We start from the raw sequence: 21311 nt of genomic DNA, 5'->3' as shown, positions 1-21311 counted from the left end.
TAATTCAGCTTCTTATGTATTTTCTATAATCTGTAATTCCTTATGAAAATAAAGGCACAGTGCTTACTTCTGCAGGACATACACTAAATCTAGAACGACACAGAGAAGATTAGCATGGCCCCGCACAAGGGTGACACATAAATTCATGAAACATTCCATATATTTGTTAAGATGATAAATTTTATGTTATATGCATTTTACCACAATTAAAAAGATAAAGGTATAAATAACTTAATTAAAACCATAGAGAAAGGTTTCAACTAACAGGCCCTTTTGTCACTAACTCAAATGTTATCAGTCTCGATTTAAACAAATGTTAGTTTTTCCCTTTGTCTTCAGGGAAAGCTCTAGCTTTTCTCACAGTAGCAGTTTTAGGTGTGAGGCGTCGCGACCTGCCTGGGACCGCCCAGCATGCTGAGTTTGCCTGTCCCCTGTGCCACGTTAATGCGGACCTCTTCTGTGCACTGCCACTCAGCCCAGGAGTTGAGGCACTATCCACTCTGAAGAAGAGTTCTTCCCTGTTCTCAGAGAAGCGTCTATTTACCCTCTGGTACCTTATTCTATTTTTTGTCCTGCTGGGAGCCAGAGAGAGGGCTCAGGCCATGCCCATGCCCAAGTGCAGTGATTGCCCGAGTGAAGTGAACCACGAGAAAAATGTCCTTATGAATAGGAATCAGCTCAAAAGTTGCTGCAGAAATACAGTTTTTAAACAGGGGGTACGGCCCTAGACTTGTTATATAAATTATACTATAAAATCTTCTAAATTCTGATCCAAAACACATTTGGCCCCAGGCATTTCTGATGAGAGCGCATTCAGAGGTTTTTTTTTTTTTTTTTTTTTTTTTTTTTTTTTTTTTAATAAAAAAGGGTCTGTGGGTCTTTTATTTTTTTAAATAAAAAAGCTCTTAGAATAGTTTTTGGCACATAATAAACACCTAAAAATAAACTACTATTATTATGTCACATACAGCTTGGCCCAGTGTGGCTGTTTTGCTCATAGTCCAGAAATCTTTGTCACATTCTGCACGTTTAAACCCAGGAGAAGCAAGCACATCACCTCGTGACCAAGTGGGTGATGTTCCAATTCACCTTTAAAACACGACTTCCCTATCTGCTTATCATCGTTCTCATTTTCGGTTTTCCCACCCCCATTCCCAGCTAGCAAGACAAGGACTCAATGTTGTGCTTATCAGCCGGACACTGAAAAAACTACAGGCCATTGCTGCGGAGATTGGTGAGTGACCCAAAGAAATAAGGGAGATGTTTGTGGAGCCCACCAACCAAGTCTGTACCTGTAGAGGCCCCGTCAGCATTCCTAAGGCTGCTCCTGGAGCCTGATGCACTGGTCCTTCTGCAGGCAGCTGACTTTACGAAGTTAAGGGCAGGACATCAGTGGCATTAGTTCAGCAGGGGTTCTGTGGGCTGGGTGAAGTAGGAACAGACACATACACACATAGATCTACTCTCTCCTTGGTGGAGTGTCTTCATCTCTAGAATTAGTTCTGCTCATCCAGAGGTCCCAGCTATTTTATTGCTTCTGCTACTTCCTTCAAAAGCAGAATCTATGTTTGGGCATTTCCCTGTATCTGTGCCCTGCTCCTTGCAGGGAGTTGAGGGACAGTCCTTGCTGGTGGTTATCAGATTTTTAAAAAATATTTGATCCAGGGCTGCCATGTATGGTTGTAAAAGTTGTACACTGTACAACTCTATGAGGCAGCATTTATACTATAATAATTGATCATTATGATCCACTGCAAGGTGTTGTTAGTTAATAGTAATCATATCCCTTTTTAGGTATTTTATTTTAATAATTAATTATTAATTTAGTAATTTGTAAAATCCTTACCTCAAAAGAATGAGTCTTCAATTATGAAGACTTGTGAAGACTGTGACAGGCTGTCAGGGGATGGCCTTGTGTCTCTGGGGGAGATTTGGAATAGTGTGGGATGGTGGGAAGTGTGGGGCTGGGCAATCACACCATGGAGGCTCAGTGCCCTTCAACCAATGAATTCTGCTTTTGTTCCATGTTTGGATATCAAAAGTAACTTTGTCCAAAACTACGATATTCTTCAGTGTTTCTCTCATAATGTTTCTCTCATAGTGCTTTTTATTGTCCTTGAAAAGCAAGAAGTGTCTTTGGCCTGAAAACATCCCCCACCTGCCAAACTATGCCTCAAGATCACTTGTCCCAGAAATATTGGGTTTAACTCCAAAGCTGAGCAGGAAGCATTGGTGAACTCTTCCTGTTGCTTTTATATCCATTGAAGGCTCCTGCACAAAGCGAAGTCCACATGGAATAGCAGAGCGAGCATGGACTTGGAGGGAGCAGAGTGTGGGTGTCTTGGGGCGAGTTAGCTTCTCTGAGCCCTAGTTTTCTCCTCTTAGCAATGGGTGTAATATCTACTTTACAAGGTTGTAGAAAGGTTTAAAATAAGATATTATATGTGTAAAAGCTTTATGAATACTACCATGTTGGACAAATGCAGAGGATTGCTCTGTCTATGCCACGGGGACCTGACACGGAGGAGAGGCAACATATCACTATCCTCTTATGGCCTATAGACCAGGGTTCTCATCCTTGAGCATGAACAGGGTCACTGGGAGGGCATGCAGGGTGGAGCCTGAGAATTTCTAACTCCACTTTGAGAACCATTGCATTAAATTTATTTTAGAGCATATACTTGTCATCAGAGTAACTCTCAGAAACACCAGAAACCATCACTCACAAATCTTTTAGCACGTTCCAGCATTTATTGGGGACTTTTTCGTGTTTCTAATTGGGATAATGGTTTTATCCTCTTAAAGGTCTGCTCAGGTAGTGCCAGGAGCATTGGAGAAGTCCATGAGCAAGGGAGGGATTCGAACTCCTGTTCATTAAAGAATAACTGTTGTCTCTAATGCAGAGTGTACCACAGGGAGTAGCGTGAAGATTATACAAGCAGATTTTACCAAAGACAACATCTATGAGCATATTAGAGAAAAACTTGAAGGCTTAGAAATTGGAATTTTAGGTAAGTAAATTGCAAAATGTAAAGCATATTATAATACATTAGTAAAACAATTATCTTAGTGACGCTTGATTATTCTGTGGTAAACTTGAACTTAACCCATGACTGTCTTTTAAGTTGTAGCATTAAACAAAATATTACAGTTCAATTTTTCTTTTTTTTTTTTTTTCAACGTTTATTTATTTTTGGGACAGAGAGAGACAGAGCATGAACGGGGGAGGGGCAGAGAGAGAGGGAGACACAGAATTGGAAACAGGCTCCAGGCTCTGAGCCATCAGCCCAGAGCCTGATGCGGGGCTCGAACTCCCGGACCGCGAGATCGTGACCTGGCTGAAGTCGGATGCTTAACCGACTGTGCCACCCAGGCGCCCCATACAGTTCAATTTTTCAAGAGGCATATTGGATTAACACATTTATGTATGGCTTTGGAATGTATGAAACTAAGATACTTCAACCTTCCCAACCATATTTTATAATATGAAAATGATATTTTTCCCCCACTGATAACTGATATTAGACAGAAAGACAGAATCTCAGACACATTGGCCTTGGGGCACCTGGGTGGCTCAGTTGGTTAAGTGTCAGCTCTTGATTTCTGTTCAGGTCATGATCTCACTGTTCATGGGATCGAGCCCTGTGTCAGGTTCTGCACTGACAGCTCAGAGCCTGCTTGGGATTCTCTCTCTTCCTCTCTCCCTGCCCCTCCTCCCCTCACCCTTCATGCTGTCTCTCTCTCACTCTCTCTGTCTCTCAAAAACAAACAAACAAACAAACAAACAAACAAACAGTTGGCCTAAAGAATTAGTTTAGCAAACAAACATTGCTGTGATTGATTCATGAAATAGCAAGTGAGCATGTTTATTTGAGAATTGACTTTCTTATTCAGAAAACAAGATACTATTTTTTTTCTGTGGTGACTTATAGACAAGATATTTTATGACCTGATGCAGAGCACAGTCTCTATATTGTACACGGAAGGAAGATTTGATTTCTAAACTTCCTGCTGAATTTTAAAAATAATGACATTTTTTACTAATAAAAAATGTAAACCACATTATTGCAGAAAAACCAGAAAGAATCTATGAGCACATAAATTGGTTAATATCTCCACAGCCTGAGATAATGTTCTGGTACATGTCCTTCCAGACATATACACACATATTTCCAAAGCTGGGATTAAATTTACATACTCTTTTGTAACAATTTTAAAAACCATACACCACAAATGCTTCCCCATGTCTTTAAACTTCTAAGCAGTCATAGTTTTGAATGGCTGCATTGCATTCTGCCATACGGCTGCCTCATGATCCATATGATGTGCTTCCTACTATTGGACAATTGTTTTCCCCTTCAATTTCCTCACTGTTATCAAATTATGTTGCAAAGAACAGCCTTGAACATAATTTTTTTTCTGTATGTGTTTCCTCAGGGAAACTTCCCAAGAGAAGAAACTTCTGGGGTTGAATATAAGCATTTTTAAGGCTTTTAATAAACATTTGCTACCAGCTCCTCTGACATCATTTTGTTTTGCCTTTGTCAGTCAACAATGTCGGAATGCTTCCAAACCTTCTCCCGAGCCACTTCCTTGATACACCAGATGAAATCCAGGTAGGCCTGGTCTCTTTCTGTGGATGGTTTCCTCTCACTGGGGACTGGGCCTCCTGGCTTGGTAGTCACTAGGGCCTGGAAAAGGGAGACTGTCTGGCCAAAATTCTGTATTCCAGGTGGATGTCTGTAGCTCTTCCTTTTTCTTCACCTAAGTACTTGCCACACAGGCAAGGGCACCACTTTTCATGACCATCTCTAGGATATAGACATCTTCCTCCTCTGCACACCAAAACTTACCTGCCCACTGTCCCATTCTCTTGGGGCTCTGTGTTCTTCTTTATAATCTTTGAGGGCTTTGTGTTGGCTAACACATTTACAGCTGTGGTTATAAGTGGGAGAAGGCCAGCTCTTTGGCTTTCATTGTCTTTCCAGGCAATAAGATTTTTTTTCAACTTTCAGCATGAGGAAAGTCTGTGACACAAAACTCTGTGGTTGGGGTTGTTGTACATCCAGCAACCTTGACCCAGACCCATGGCTGCCATTGCACGTCATCAGTGAATTTGTTACACATTTAATAGTCCTTGAAGACATGATTTGCTGACTCTTCTCCAGGTCCTGACTTTCAAAATCATGTAGTTATACCCATTCTGAACAGGCTGTCATTGTGTGCCTGTGGTCCTATTTAATCCCCAAGTCTACTGCATGGAAAAATAATGCCAGATTGCTTGGACTTTGCTGCATGTCCTTGCAAAATTCCCCTCTTAGCCACATATCTAACCCCATCTAAATCCCTATTTTTGGCACAAGTCTGTGTCTCTCTATTAACCATGATCCATTATTGTTTTTGTTTCTCTATTTATGTCTGCATTTGTGCTTGCTTCTGTATGTCCCTCCTTTCCTTTCTGTCTGTCTTGTGTGATTCTAGTAGTTTCTTTATCCGGCATCTGTAGCCCAGAACCTCTACCTTATATTATCATTTACCTTTCTATTTGCTATGCTGTTGTCTTCTAAACCCACATATGCTAACTCTCTTCCTTTAGCTGGAAAATAACCACCTTCCTTTGAAAAACTATATTTTGAAGGAAAATCTCTAAATTTTGAAGGAAATTCTTAATTAACTTTTACTCAAGATCAATTCTTATAGAATCGTAGTGGACGTCAGGTGCTTCCCAGTTCTAGAGCATACTTGGTGACCATCAATCAAGAACCTCATTTCCAGGCTGAGTGAGTGAGGGGCAGTGCTCACACCCACCCTTTTGCCCATTTTATGGTTCTTTAGCACTGACTGCCTCTCAAGAGATTTTCTCAAATCATCCAGCTAATTCATGGTTGTGATTATTTATTACAGAATCTCATCCACTGTAACATCACCTCAGTAGTGAAGGTATGTAGTCAATATCTGTGCTAAATGCTTAAAATGTAGTAGCTGTTGGAATCTGGCAACTCAGGAGAATTGCTTTCTTCTGCAGAAGCAGAATTCTGTGAAGCTGAACTGCACTTGATTGAGAAACCAGGCAGTGTTTTTTTTTAATTGTCTGGTTCTCTTTTCATCAGGAAAATACAGTAATGAATTTATTCTCCAGAGTGTCTGAATCTCATTTTTCATCAAGTTTTGTCACATGTCAGGATATATTAGGCTTCAACATATTAGACATTGAAAGTTTCTCAGGATTCCAGAGTAACTTGAAAAAAAATGGTGCCTTCCTCTAATTTTCATCTTTGTTAATGGAGGAAAGCTCACTTGGTTTGAAAAATGACAGCAGGCCTGGCTTGGATTTTTCTGGACTTTTGACATTCAACAAATATTTGTTGAATTGAAATTCTAGATTTCTTTATTCTGATCCTATCTCATCTACTAGTTAGTTGGACAGTGTTGGCCATGTGGTTTAACTCCCTTGAACTTCAGATTCTTCATCTGTTCTTGAAAGAATGTTGGACTAAGGGATGTGTCAGGTGCCATTCAGCACTCATTTTCTTTGATTAGAGTCAACTGCATAAGCATTTGCAGGCATGACTATCACAAAGCTGTCCTATCTTGTGCCTTTGTGTGAATAAGAAAAAGGCACCCCCTCAGAGCAGATGATTTGGGAAAAGGTGCTGCTTAAGCATGGATAGATGATGCTTTTGTGTGAATACAATGTTTCCCTTTCCTCTGAATGGGGAGAGCCCTCCTAATGGCTTGTGAGTGAACCCTGGGCTTTCAGCTGACCCCCACAGCTGGGCACCTTGCCCAGTACACAACATTCACAACTGCACATTACAGTCCTTCTGACTGCTCTGGAAGGTCCAGTAGAACTGTAGCAGTGAATCAGTATGACCCATGGTTTCATGGCATGGGGAGCCCCATTAGGGATAGGAGGGCCCAGTCTCATTTTTATAGCATGGCCTGGCAGAGAAGGGTTGCTTTCCCAAAGAAAAATAAGTTGCTATCAATATAAGGAGGGAGATGGAGGCTGAGCAAACCAATGTAAAATGGACAAAAGTTATGTTCACCATTGGTGGTTCTTCTGTAAAAAGTTTTGTAGTTGTGCTCAGTTTTTATTGGTACATACATTCTTTGTAAGCTGAGCAATCAATAGTTGTTTTAAAACCCCAGCTGATGTAATTGTAAGTTTTATAATGTCCAACCGTTGTCTGCAGCCTTACCACTAAAATCTTTCATGTTATTTTACACGTTGATCTTGCAGTCTTGGTCCATTTGGTCACAGGGTTTCCCAAATATATCTGACAACCTTCTGGCTCCTTTAGCAGACAAATGCTTTGATTTGCTAAAACATTTTTTTATATATTGGTAGACACTAACTTCCTTAAATAGCAAAGAAAGCAAATTGCATATTAGCTTTTTGAGAACACCATGCCTCAGTTGGTCACACTGGTTGGAAGCATGACTAGCATCACTTAGTTATCCCAAAGGAGCCACCTGGAAATAGTAGCATTCTCTGTCAAGGGCAGGGATGTGGGAATGAGTCTGAAGGCAAAGGGAAGGTGGGGTAAGAGAGTAAATATTAGGAGCTTTGAGACAGAGACAGACGCAGAAAGTCTAATGTTATCTCTCTGTTGGGATCATTCATCCAATAAGGCCAGTGATTTCAGTAGGGAGGTTTTGAAGAAATGCTGGTGCTGTCCAACACGCTCCCATAGTGCCCTTTAGGGGGAGGGGAGAGAGAGCCAAGGGGAAGATGAGGGCATCATCTAGTCCTCATGCTTCTCCTGTCTCCCTCAAAACCCAGTCTTTCAGGAAGTAGTCTACTGCCACTCCACCCCCACTGCTGCCCCAGAGTAGTGAAAACATTATCTGGAGGCCCTCAGGGTTGGGATTGAAGTCCTGACCTATGACATAGGGATGATGGCAGGCATAGAGCCTACTGAGAAGCTCCTGTAGGGCCCCAGACAACACGGAAAAATAGGCAAAATTTGTCTTCTGGTCTTCAGTCTCCTTTATTTCTCTGCCCCTCCCCTTCTGTTTGGATCCTCTCTTCTCAAGCCTCTTCTAGAGACATGCTTGATTCCACTCAGTTGTACTTTTGAGAACATTTCAGTCTGCGGGTTTGCCCCTGCCTCCCTCCTTTTCCTTCCTTCTTTCCTTCCTTCCTTCCTTCCTTCCTCTTTCTTTCTTTCTTTCTCTCTCTCTCTCTCTCTCTTTTTCTTTCTTTCTTTCTTTCTTTCTTTCTTTCTTTCTTTCTTTCTTTCTTTCCTGAGAGAGAGAGAGAGAAGCAGAGGGGGAGGGAGAGAATCTTAAGTAGGCTCCATGACCAGTGGAAAGCTGGACACAGGGCTTGCTCTCACAATGACGAGATTATGACCTGAACTGAAATAAAGAGTTAGATACCTACTCAACTGAGCCACCCAGGTGCCTCTGCCTCTTCCTTAACTCTTAAAATGAGTGCCTTATAATTATGACGTGAAAAGCTCTTTTAATGGGGCATTTAAGCTGCAGAACTGGTAGGAAAAACCCCTTCCAGGGCCAGGCAAGTTGGGACAGGGAACAGATTCCTTCACACTGCTGTAATTCCAATGGACAGATAGACATGATCTGTATATGGAGCTATTTCACACTCCGCCTGTGAGCTGCTTACTTGGCTGCTGTGGGATTGAAGAGATGTACTTCTCTATCTCATTCCTTTTATGTGAGACGTTCATGGACACTTGTTAGATTTCCTGACGTCCTTCCTACTTCTAACTCATGGGTGAAGTTTGTGATGGCTCACCTACTTATGCCTGTCTCCCAGAATGAAAAGTATCTGGGGAACTTCAGTGTTGATCCCATGGCTGGAAGCCAATTTCCATAATTTTTCACTGCCCTCATTTTTCAGGAAGACTAGCTTTATGGGGAAGAAACCAGAAGCCTCTAACAGTTTGCCATTAGTCTAGGTTGCCTCTTGTGGGTTTTATTCATACTCTAGTGTTGCCAGAATCATCTCCAACGAGTGTCAGCAGATTTTCAAGGCCACCTGAGAGATAAAGCTCTTTTTTTCCTACTTCCTCTGGCACCTGCTTCCCTAAGCCCCCACCCACTGGCTACTAACTTCCTTTGTTAGAGGGCTTAATTCTACCCTTCCTCTTACAGATGACACAGCTAATTCTGAAACGCATGGAATCAAGGTAAAGTCTTTTTTTGAAAAAGCGCAGAACAACATGGCCTCCCTGGCCTGACAGTTAACTGGCCTGGGGACTAGGGACAGGGTAGGGAGGGTGGGGGGATAGGGTTCATCTGGCTGCAGCTTTAACCAACAGAAAAACTGTGATGAAAGGACATGGTGATTGCAGCAGGAAATGTAGCATTCTGGGCCAGGCCAGCTTTGCAAACAGATAAGCCTATTTGAAGGTCAAATGTGGCATCTACTGGAGGGAGGAAGAGAACAGTGGTTTCACCACACATTGTATTAAAAAGATTAACTCGGGGTGCCTGGGTGGCTCAGTCGGTTGAGCTTCCAACTTCGGCTCAGGTCATGATCTCATGGTTTGTGAGTTCAAGCCCCACGATGGGCTCTGTGCTGACAGGCTGCTTTGGATTCTGTGTTCTCCCTTTCTCTCTGCCCCTCCCCTGCTCACATTCTGTCTCTCAAAAATAAATAAATGTTGAAAAAATTTTTTTAAAAAGATTAACTCATGTTGAACATAAAAGAAACTTCAGAGGTTGGCCTGAGATCAAAGCTATCTTTTGTTATTTCTCAAATTTTGTAGTAAAAATCACCACCTGTCGGTGTCTCTACTTAGTCCATAGTTTTATTACCCTATTACAACACCCCTTTGGGAACTGGCTTTTCTCAGGTGGTATTCATTAGACACAAATGGTTGATAGTTTTATCTTCCCTAGAAGAAGGGGCTTAGCCTTGTATTCTAATTTGCAGTTTCTTTTTTTTTCTGAATTGAATCCATCTAACTGGGAAGGATTAAAGTTACTGAATTTCAAACGGATTAAGGACCCTGGAGACTTGTGCATGGGTTCCTGTGTGAACAGATGATGGACTGTCAAATTCCACCCAAGAAAGGATTCTGCATTTGACATCTGTCCTATCCTGGGTCATCTCTATGAATCAGAAGGGACCTTGAACTTATGTGGTCACATTTGAGAAAGAAGGACCCCTTTCTCCTGAGTCTTGTCTGAGTGGAGTTGGTTCTCTGCATTTTGATGGGGATGTTTGTCATAGCAGAGCCACTGTTTTGAGTCACAAGCCCTTGATGTCACGACTGTTGGGTAACATCACTGTATGGTGTTGGGGTCTACACCATAGGAAAGGGCCACTTATGGTTCTGGGGAGAACACTTAGTGCACACAGCAGCCTAGAGAGGGTGGACTTTTCCAGTGGTCACAGGAGCCCCTTTGTTTTCTTTCTTCTCAAGCTGTGTGTGACCAGGCAGCAAAACATTCAGAACTTTACTTCTTTGATTTTTAGGCAGAAAGGTCTCATCTTGAACATTTCTTCTGGGGTGGCCCTCTTTCCCTGGCCACTCTACTCCACGTATTCGGCTTCCAAGGTGAGCAGCAGCATGCAGTCCAAGTTTCCTTCTCCTTCTGCTCTTGTTTCTCCTAGCTGGCATTTTCCTTTGGACTTTGGATCATCTGGCAAGCTGATGGACAGATTTGCCTGGAAAGCAAATGTACAGGGGGCTTCTGTGTACAGGGCTCATCAGCAGACATCTGTGAACCATGTCAGCAGATGCCCATGGGTTGATGAAGCCCTGAGACAGCACAGCTGGACAAGCGGAGTCCCCATGAGACTCCAGGCCCCACTCAGCCTCTTGCTTGATAGCCCTGCTCCTTTGCTTCCAGCAAGTAGCACTGTGTCTTTCTTCTGTCCTGGAGGCCTAGCCAGGTGGCCCATGCCTTAGTCATAAAACCAAACCCTCAGAGGAGGGGGTGTTCCCTGGCACTGAGACAAGGGAGAGCCTTCTCTGGGTAAGGTCATCTATATGCAGTGGCCCTAGGCATGTATTAATCCCAAAATATATGTTCCTGCTCATTGAGGGAGTTCTTCCCAGGCCAAGAAGTCCTAACTCCCATTAGACAAACTGCTGCATTTTAAGGTAAAGCAGGTCAGCTCCCTGCAGTCTCTTTAAGATCTGAATAAGTTGGCTCTGAGGACAAAGCTAGCTCTCCCCTTAAGTGTTTTCTCCTTTTTGCTCCAGGCTTTTGTGTGTACATTTTCCAAAGCCCTGCAAGCGGAATATAAAAGGAAAGGAATCATTATCCAGGTGAGGTCAACAGCTCTGAGTCTGTGGGACTGAGGCTAGGAAGTGTGGATTCCCATGGAGCTGGGGTACTGCTTCCTGCAGGGCAGGTGGCACATGCATGGCCAGGTGGGAGGGTCTGGATGACACCACGTGAGTTCCTGTGACCCTCACAGTGGTAGCTGCCACCGTAGTTGCCCTAGGTGCTGGAGGAGGAAATGGGGCAGGGTGAGTGAGCACTGCATCATGATAGTGTCTTGGTCTTGTCTGACCAGCCTTTACTCTCTGACTCAGGTGCAGGAGATAGGTTTAGGCAGGAGGAATTGTGGAGAAGAAGCAAAAGAAAACCGGGCAAGAGATCTGTATTGAAAAGAGGCGGTGGTTGGGGGTAGCGGCGGTTGGGCAGTGAGTAGCATTTGTGAAGGGGGTAGTATTTGTTGGGGGGTAGTGGCCGTCGAGGGGTGTAGTGGCGGTCGGAGAGTGGGTAGTGGCAGTGTGGGGGGGTAGTGGTGGGGGGTAACCGCGGTCGGAGGGTGGCTAGTGGCAGTGGGGGGGGGTAGCAACGGTTGGGGTGAGCAGTGGAGGTAAGGGAGTAGCAGGGGTGGCGGGTACTCTGGGAGCTGTTCACCTGTGATGGGTCACAAAGATCCCCACCCTGGTTCTTGAGCGGTTAGAGTAGAAGTGCTTGGCTTCCTCTTTCACCTACAACAGTAGAACCATCGTGGAGATGACCTTGTCCCAACCTTAAACAGAGGAGGGTTGTCACAGCCATCAGCAGAGTGTGCAGTATGATTCTTGAGGTGTCAGTGACATATATGTGCTTGGCTCAGCAAAATAGAGTTAACTGCTTTCTGGAACTTGGAATAAACAGTTTACAGAGGTTTTTTGTTATTGTTTGGGAAGAAGCTTTAAGACATACTATTAGAAATGAAAAGGTACACTCACAGTTAAATCTGTAAAATCATTGCTGTACATACTGATTTTCAATTAAAATACTCAGGTGAGAACATCTCAGATGGCTGTTTCTATAAATTAATCACTTATAGGATAAAGGCATATCAATATGCCATATTCAATAGGCAGATATGAGTTAATGGTAGGAACTTTGCAAATAGCACTGTCTTTCATGGTGAATGATTATAACAACCCTGTCACTAGACCATAGTTCTGTTCTCTGCCCTGATGGTCTCAATTGTCACCTATGAGATACTTCCCCCTCCTATCCATTCTCCAACTCCCAGCTGAAGATAGATTCTTTTTGCAACAGTGCTGCCCCATATAGGCTAAGTTTCCTGCAGTAAAAAATAACTCGTAAAATCTCATTGGCCTCAAACTGCAAAGATTTATTTCTCATTCACTATAAGCTGGCAGAGAGGATTAACTCATTGTAGCCATGCAGGGACCCAGGCAGGTGGAGCAGCTGCCATCTTGGATATTGTCAGTTGACATGCCAGAGAAAAAGTGGGAGGAGTTCTTGAAGATCTTGCTTTGATAATTAAGGGTTCTGGGTCAAAAAATATAAGAAGCATGCGTTCTCAAACCCAGTTATTTCTCTATCTGGAAACTGGGTTTAAGAATGCACGCTTCTTATATTTCTCTAAGAGTAACACTTTGAGATCTTTAGAAGAAAACTGTTATACAAATTAATGACTGTTAATTTCCATGAAAACCAATTCAATTGGATTGATCGACTTATAATTAGATTCAGTTATGAAACAACACAATTTCAAGTGTGATATTGATTAAGTTTTGGGGTGGGGGTGGGGGGTTTGGAGCCGATGGCCAAGAAAAAATTCTTGAAGACATCTTTGGTGCAAAAAGGTGATTTTATTAAAGCATGGGGACGGGACCCATGGGCAGGAAGAGCTGCACTGAGGTTGTGAAGAGTGGCTGGTTATATACTATGGAGTTGAGGGAGGTAAATCAAAAAGGAGGCCTCCAGAGGGACTTTGATATGCTAAAGAGGACTCAAAGATACTGGAGGCCTGGCTATTGTCAAATTAAGGTTGTTTTCCTGTGGTAAGGCATTAGCATAGGACAGTTGGGAGTTTCTGGAGAAATGTTATACTCTGTATTTGTCTCAAGTATTTGTCAATTGGCTGCAGGTTATAAGGAAATTTAATTTTACCTGCCATTTCCTTCTTGCCTTTGTTCCCCACATCACTATGGAGGCATGATGTTGGGGCTCCAGGAAACTGAGTCTATAGGTTTCTGGAGATTAGGCTATTGATAAGATTGCCTTTTTCTTGTACTTTACTAAGATATTTATAAACTGATGGAGACCCATGCCCTGTACAACTGTGATCTCTACAGTTAACCATTTGTTTTCTTTCCTTTCCTTTGTTCTTGGGCAGCCTGGCATCCCTGAGGAATATCACACATATCCCACAGTGTGTGTGTGTGTGTGTGTGTGTGTGCGCGTGCATGCATGCGCTAGCTTGTATTTTGCCCTCAACATGCCTTATGCTTCCTCATCAATGTGAAGAAAATGTGATGTGAGGAAAAATAAAGCCAAGAAAACAAGCATGGATCTTTTTTTTCTTTCTAAAGATGCCGAGGTCTCTGTCTGGGCATAAAGTAAGAAACCCCATTATGAAATCTCATGCTAGGACACAGTGTGGTGAGATCCCAGGTGGAAACACGGTGTTGAGTTTGCAAGGCACAATGTATGATTGTTTATTTTTCTTACCACAACAGGAAAGATCATCAGGTATGTGCCACTCCTGGCTCCTAACTGAAGCGTGAAAGTGTGAATCCAGACAGCTTTGCATTGCTCCAGCTTTGGCTGTATGTGTTAGAAATAAACTTCTCAGATAATGTTGCCAGATAAAATATAGGACATCCAGTTTAGTGTGAATTTCAGATAATAGTAATTTCTTTTTTGGTATAGGTGTAGGTCATGTAATACTTGGGACATATTATACTTTAATCTTTTTCCTTGTTTGTCTGGATTTCAAATTTTACTGAGTGTCCTACATTTTTATTGTTGAAATCTGGCCACCGTGTCTAAGAGATAACTCACGTCCTCAGTCACCCCATGTGCATTTGAACCACCTGACATGGTTGTGGCTAAGGCCTCAGCTTGAGTTAGTGATAAAGTTAAACCAGAAACCAGCCTTTCTGATTCACAGCTCTGTGCCAGTTTATGCCTTGTCAGTGCTCCATTATCAGTTAAGATCCCGAGACTTTTTACAGGAAGAACAGAATTGGAAAATGAAGAGGTGGTTAAAATAAGTGTTAATTGCTCAGGTGTGGACAGATTGCTCCTGTGTTATGGCCTCTATTTCCCATCGTAGGTGCTGACCCCCTATGCTGTTTCGACCCCAATGACAAAGTATCTAAACACCAACATGGTAACCAAGACTGCTGATGAGTTTGTTAAAGAATCACTGAATTATGTCATGATTGGAGACGAAACCTGTGGCTGCCTCATCCACGAAATCTTGGTAACTGATAAATTCTTTCTCAAAGCAAGAGAGGCAGGTGTGCAGGCAACCCCAGCAGAGCTCTTCCTTGCTATTGGAACAGTCAACCGTTTCCTCTAGTGCTGCCAGAGGGTATGCTACTAAGTAGTAATATAGCCAGTTAAAGAACATATGTGGCAAAGAGGAGAAGCTGGAGGCCTGGGTGCTCAGACCATAGATAATCCCAAAATTGGCAAATATCACCCTTGGCTGCCTCACTTCTTTCCTCAAAAAGTAAGGTGGCTTCCTGAGTGCTTGGGAAGGGCAGACCAAGACACAGGGAGCTTCCCTGGGTGGGGGTGAAAGGGGTTGCTAATGTCTTCTCTGGCCCCCTGTGTTAGGAAATGTTTAGCTAACTGGCTTTCCAGGAAAAAAAAACCCAAAACCTTTGATTTATAGTGTTTGCTGATTTCCATGGTTTAAGAACTCCCCCATGGCTGAGTTTATAGCTACCATTGTGTTGTCATGTGTTGAATTTAAGAGTGTGCATGATTGGGTCTTTTGGGCAAGAACAAGCTGGCTCTTGCACAGCATGGACTCCACCAAATGTGGGAATAAAATTCAGTGGCATACGGTATGAGGAGTTCCTACTGTCCCTAGGCTGCTTTTAGGAGCAACCACAAACATGAAACACAGGTAGATTTGACTGTTGCATGCTGATACTGAAAACAAACACACACAGTGTCAGGGCAGTTCTGTTTCCGGTATCACCAACACTTTTTAGACAGATCTTTACTTTCCCTTCATATTTCAACTTTCTCCTCTGCCTCATGTGCTTTTCTACCATGGGAAATCGGTTTCTCCCCACTGTCTCTTTCTCTCTCAGGTGCTAGAAGGATTCATGGGTGAATACACTAAATCTTCCCAAAGCATTCAATTACCTCTTGGGACTTACAGAGACTCTACAAGAGATACTGAATTGACTTAGAGAACTACTTGCTACTTTTACTGTAGAACCCCAACAGTGTGCAGAATCACCAATTTAACACACATTTTTACAAAGTGGACATGCAGAAAGACCGTTAGATATTTATTTTGCCTATTGCTGATCTGGTCTTTCTCCAGATTACCACTTGCTGTGTGGTCGATAAACAAATGTACAATGAGTTTAAATTTAGTTTGATCTGTTAATTTAAACTACATATCTAGAAAATGTGCTTTTGTCTATTATTTAAAGTTTTCAGTCTTTCTGGGAGCATCCCTTTCTCCTGACTCTCTCACTGAGATGATATTGGGAAGAAAAATCTCCACTATTTCCTGCTGGTCCTTAAGTGTGTGTGGCTGATGTCCCACATCTACCTGGTGCTTGATGACCCTTTCTGTCCATTTGGCTTGGCCAGTAAACTGCCAGCTGATAACTGCAGACCTCTGAATCTCTGCTACTTCCATCATCTAGCCATAGCCCTGCAGTCCTTCTGCAGCTTTTGTTCATAAACTGCTCTGGCTCTCACTTCCACATCACCATCAACATGGACTTGACTCATGCTGGATAAACGAATGTCAGCACCTCCCTCACCATGCTGAGATAATGTTCCGTATCCCCCCTTTGCCTTCAGTGCCACCCTTACTTATTTAACACAGTTTCATATTCTTTATCTGAATCCCCTGGTTCCCCAGCCCTCTACCTAGCCTAAGCCCAGAGGACACACATATCAAAGGACACACATCCTCTGGGATGTTGATGTCTTTAATGGAATCCATCAGCATTTAGAAAATGTTTTCTTGAGCCAATAGCCTGGCTTGCAGGGATGTTGTTTTGCTATATAATGCAATTCTAGATGTCAAAACTTGAAAAAAATGTTTGGCTTTTCTTTTTTGATTTCTTTTTTTGGTAATGTTTGCTTGTTTGTTTGTTTGTTTTGAGATGAGAGAGAGAGAGAGAGAGAGAGGTAGAGAGAGAATCTCAAGCAGGCTCTGCACTCTCAGCATAGAGCTCAATGAAGGGCTTGATCTCACAAACTGAGATCATGACCTGAGCTGACATCAAGAGTTGGATGTTTACCTAAGCCACACAGGAGCTCCTCTCTTTTGATTTCTTATGTAACAGATCAGATCTCTTCTGGCAAACAGATGCCAAGTACAGACTCGGCAAAAGAGTCCTTGTGCCTGTCAAAGCAAAAGAGAAAGCAAAGGAGAACACACAAATCATTAAAGCCAATTTAGTGTTTGCCGGGACTTGGAAAGATTGTTGAATCTAAAGTTATGAGTAATCAAGTAGAATCGACTGGTAAACAAAAAACCGTTCCATTACAAAAAGGCAAGGCAAAGACAACATGCTCTTTACTCCCAAGGAGTTTTAGGGCAGGAACTGACATTAGAATGAAATCTCTAAGGTAGTCTGTGTGGTACTTGAGGATACCTCACTTAATCCTCCTAAACATTTAGTAAGGTAGGTCATTTGGATCTTGTTTTACAGTTTAAGAAACTGAAGTTCAGAGCTAGATCAGATGCCCAAGGCCACTTGACTGGTAATGGTGAAGCTAGGGTTTAAGTCCACTTTAGCTCAATGTCATGCTTTTCCTGGTTTCATCTATACCATCCTTCTAGGTTGGTATGGGGTAGACAGCAATGGAGATGGAAGAAGGGACCTTTTAGAACATTTTCTAGGGACCTGGAATCATTTATTTTCTTTATGGATGACTTCACTAAGCCAAAATATTTAGTTTAAGGCAGAGCTAATGAAAGGGCTTGATTTTGCTGTAAGATTAAAAAGCTCTAAAGGGGAGAAAAATGAAGTCCTTGAGGAGGAAGTTGCGTTCACTCATTGACTTGGTTGGTGGAAGAAGAGTTCTACTTTGGTTCCCAGAAGCTGTCTTTGGTCCCCTGCTTAGAAATATCTCAATTAATGCAATGGTCTGAGAATCTGAGCTGTCTGAAGAATATGAACACTCCCTGAAAAGCTCACATCTTCCTCTGGTTGAAAGCCTGTTGTTTAGTGGGGAGCAGGAATGTTGGATGCCCAAGATTACAATGTAGACAAAATGATTTCTTCTGGGGGTCTGGACCAGTTTTATAGGACATGGGTATGATTTGAGGGCAAGAAGCCTTCCAATGCCTGTGCCTATGCCTGACATGCAGCCAACTAAGCATTCATGCCTTGGCTTGAAGCACCCTCCTCCTTTTCCAAGAAAATGCTCTGTGTTAGTAATTTATACCTAGCTGTGTCAGACTTTTGTTCGTGAATTCATCTATGCATTTGTGTATTTGCTTAGCACCTATTATGCCTCAGGCATTGTGTAAGGTAATAAGAGCATTTCTGACTGTTTTCTGGCATCTCATTTTAGTAGAACCTTGGTAAAAAGAACCTGAAGACACTGGGGAGATTGGGCACCAGGAAGAGGAAGTGCTTACTAAGAGAAGGAGAAAGGGGTGGGGGTGAGTTCTGAACAGAGTTCTCTTAATTTAGAATTTCTTCTGGGCTGATTGTACAAGTGACTGTTTTGGTTTCTGAGAAAATCTTGCTTGCTGAGAAAGTGCTACAAAATTTTTAAATTTTAGCAAATGCTTAAAAGATTTTGAGACTTAAGTTCAGTAGTCAGAAAGATATTTTTAGGGGTGCCTGGGTGGTCCAATCAGTTAAGTATCTGACTCTTGATTTTGGCTCAGATCATAATCTCATGATTTGTGAGTTTGAGTGCTGTGTCGGGCTCCATGCTGATTGCTTGGATCCTGCTTGGGATCCTCTCTCTCCCTCTCTCTACCCCTTCCCTGCTCATGCTTTCTGTCTCTCAAAATAAATAAACTTAAAAAAAAGAAAAATATTTTTAAAGATAATGACTATAAACTGAGATGTTTAGTTGTAACTTGTTTGCTCTTCTTTTTTCCCCCCAAACACTCATGTTTTTGTCTATTTAAGCGGAGCTTCCTGAACCTGATCCCATCCTGGGTTTTGTACAGCAGCACATTCCAGAAGAAATACATGGACTACCTCAAGCACAATACCAACACCATATAGTCCAAGTGGGCTGATGCTCCATCCAGCATTGTTCTCCAAGTTCCGTGTTGGCTGCAGAAAACTTATGAGCAGACCAGCACCTGCCACTCCTCTGAAGCTGGAGATGCTGTGTCACGAATACAGTACTGAAAATACAACTTTTTTTTTTCCATTTTACTTGAGTCTGGAGATCTTTGGGAAAGCTATAGTGTAAAAATGTGTTGTGCAATGGGGTTTTGTGGCTTTCTGTGTGAGAAGATGGGAGTGTCTATAGGAGAAACTAGAGGAATTTCTACATGGGATTATAACATAAATGTGGTGAGAAGAAAGCCTTTGATACTTGGCATATTCAGAACAATTATACCTATAAGCTACTTTATAGCTATGTTAAAGAAAATCTGAAGGGGACACCTTGGTGGCTCAGACAGTTAAACGTCCCACTCTTGATTTCTGCTCGGGTCATGATCTCTTAGTTTTATGAGTTTGAGCCCCAAGTCAGCTTCTGTGCACTGACCATGTGGAGTCTGCTTGGATTCCCCCTCCCCCCCATCCCTCCTTTGCTCATACTCTCTCTGTCTCTCTCAAATTAAATAAACTTAGGGGAAAAAAAGAATGTCTGAAGTTACTAAACTTTACCAAGACTGCTCTAGTCCTAGAGCACTCAACCTGAGCCCTTTAGAGACCCAGAAAACTCTAGGGGAAGGTTGTGCAGGCAACAGCTGCATCAGGCCAGTTTCTGGGACCCTCCCATTTCAACTAATGCATAACCAGCTTTATCTATTTTATTTATATTTGGGGTTCTATGTCAGGCTGTGCTCACAAAGATAAAACAGAAAAGCATATGTTGATAAAAATAGTTTAAAAACCATTACTCTAATGTAGGAGTTGATACCTGCAGAAATGAAATTTTTGTAAGTCTCCAGCTTTAAGGGTGCTGGGCTGAGGGCTTTACTTGTCAACACATGGGGATGGTGTTTTGGGGAACTATTAGCCGTCAGCTCTTGAGGGAGTTGGAGGAGGAGCACAGCAGCAGGCAACCCTGTTTTGGCTGGCCTTGGTCAAGAGTGTTTCCCCCATGACATCACCGTGCTGTAGGTGCTGCCGACGCTTGGTGGCACTCATCTTTTCTGAGACCATCATTGGCATTAGTAGTGTGAAAAAAGAATTTATGTACTGCTGCTCTATTTATAAAAGGAGTCTGGGAGATTTGGTTGGAATTTATGGGACATTTTGATATTCTGGGGGAAGCACAGGGTAGATAGAACATTTAAAACCTTGGTAAGGTTGGAAATCATGGGCTGTAATATCATAGCTTTTATTAAGACTGCTCTGTGGAAAAGACTGGGAAAAGTTATTCATTCTGAGGTGTGGATATCTACTTAAATTTTCTCAATTATGGGTAACAATAACTACAGTACAGAATGTTTTTACAGTGCCCATATGTATTGGTTATTTACTTGTTGTCTTCCGTCCTAAGCCCCACCTTTCATACTCTGATCTATGATGCTGGGCTAGGAAGTTTCAGACTCTGGTCTTAAGACACTTATGCCAGCTGGTTTTGCATTTAGATTCTGCCCATGGGAGGCCAATTTGGGAGAGAAAAGGAGGTAGGAGGGCCAGGGAAACTCCTTCCTATTCACACTCTTATTACCATCCTTCTGCAGAGGGGACAGTGTTAGCCACACTCAACACCAACCAGGAAGCAGCCTGCAAGGATGTACTACCACCCTTCACAATGCCCCCTTTGGGCATTGACCAGACAACGGTTCCCCCTTGGAGCACTCAGTTCCTAGAAACACCACCTCCTCCACTGGTTCTACCAGTCCTGCAGCCACTAATAGCTGAGTTACCTAGTATCCTCTTTTTGCCCTTTCAGCCTTCTGAACTTAGTGTTACCAATTCCTTCTACTCAATCCCTTCTGTTTGAGGGAGAAAGCTCAGTGTGCTTTCTCTTTTTGTTATTGGCCCTGGCTGAGACTTTCAGTTGATTATCTTGACTGATCTAGGAAGCTGAGTGGGTTGAATCTTTTTTTGACAATGAAGAATCAGAAACTCAGAGTTCTGAAACTGAAGGCATGATTGATCAATTTGAGGAATTATTTGCAAATGTGTGGGGAGGGCATAGAGAAGTCATTGGAGTTAGTAGAGTGGTGCTTTTATTACCCCAAAGCCTGAATGGGCTGGGAAGGGAGCAATTACAGACCCAATGAGAGAGACAGAGAGAGGAGGCTGGTGGTCAGAGGAAGGGAGAGGAAGAAGGAGAGGGCTGGAGAAAGAACAGTGTAAGGATCGCTGTCTCAGAGGAGCTGTGACCCTCGGCTGAGAGAAGCTGCCAAGTTGTGGCCACCCCATAGAGAGAGAGAGAGGATTGTGATATTGTGATTTCTAATAATAAATATATGTTATCTTCATCTCCATTCCTTGGAATTTCCCAGGTGATAAGAGCAATAAGTGTGCCATTTATATTCGTAACAAGCCGCTTTTCAAACATGCTTGAGTTTATATTAATGAGGTGACTTTTGGAAAGCCCCTAAGGATGGAGCTCGTTGCCAGAGGAACTGACCATGTGATTAGAAGCTTGGAACTTTCATTCCTACTCCACAATCTTTGGGGAGGGGAGAGAGGGTGGAGGTTGAGTTCAATCACTAATGACCAATGATTTAATCAATCGTGCCTACATAATGA

General features: G+C 42.6%; 1 protein-coding gene and 1 non-coding gene across 3 annotated transcripts in view; both read left to right on the top strand.

The window, feature by feature from the left end:
* Nucleotides 1–18803, top strand: part of HSD17B3 (hydroxysteroid 17-beta dehydrogenase 3) — a 48345-nt gene extending 29542 nt beyond the window's left edge. The window contains exons 3-12 of one of the 2 annotated variants that reach the window (XR_006709871.1): nt 1159–1234; nt 2904–3011; nt 4549–4616; nt 5905–5940; nt 9124–9158; nt 10454–10535; nt 11187–11252; nt 14525–14674; nt 17977–18067; nt 18549–18639. Coding sequence is in view for 1 of the 2 variants with exons in the window: in XM_045467849.1 (XP_045323805.1) it covers nt 1159–1234; nt 2904–3011; nt 4549–4616; nt 5905–5940; nt 9124–9158; nt 10454–10535; nt 11187–11252; nt 14525–14674; nt 18549–18647 (720 nt within the window). In the remaining variant the exon portion in view is untranslated. Of the gene's footprint in view, nt 1–1158; nt 1235–2903; nt 3012–4548; nt 4617–5904; nt 5941–9123; nt 9159–10453; nt 10536–11186; nt 11253–14524; nt 14675–17976; nt 18068–18548 lie in introns of both variants that reach the window. The other variant, XM_045467849.1, reaches the window with a different exon arrangement.
* On the top strand, nt 60–165 carry LOC123593951. The gene has a single exon (XR_006710625.1). It is a non-coding gene; the product is annotated as a U6 spliceosomal RNA (small nuclear RNA).
* Nucleotides 18804–21311: the final 2508 nt, after the last annotated feature.

Source organism: Leopardus geoffroyi, chromosome D4 (assembly GCF_018350155.1).
Source record: "Leopardus geoffroyi isolate Oge1 chromosome D4, O.geoffroyi_Oge1_pat1.0, whole genome shotgun sequence".
In the NCBI taxonomy this organism is placed as follows: Eukaryota; Metazoa; Chordata; class Mammalia; order Carnivora; family Felidae; genus Leopardus; species Leopardus geoffroyi.
The sequence above is the reverse complement of the archived record's forward strand: the minus strand, read 5'-3'. Positions and strand labels throughout refer to the sequence as shown.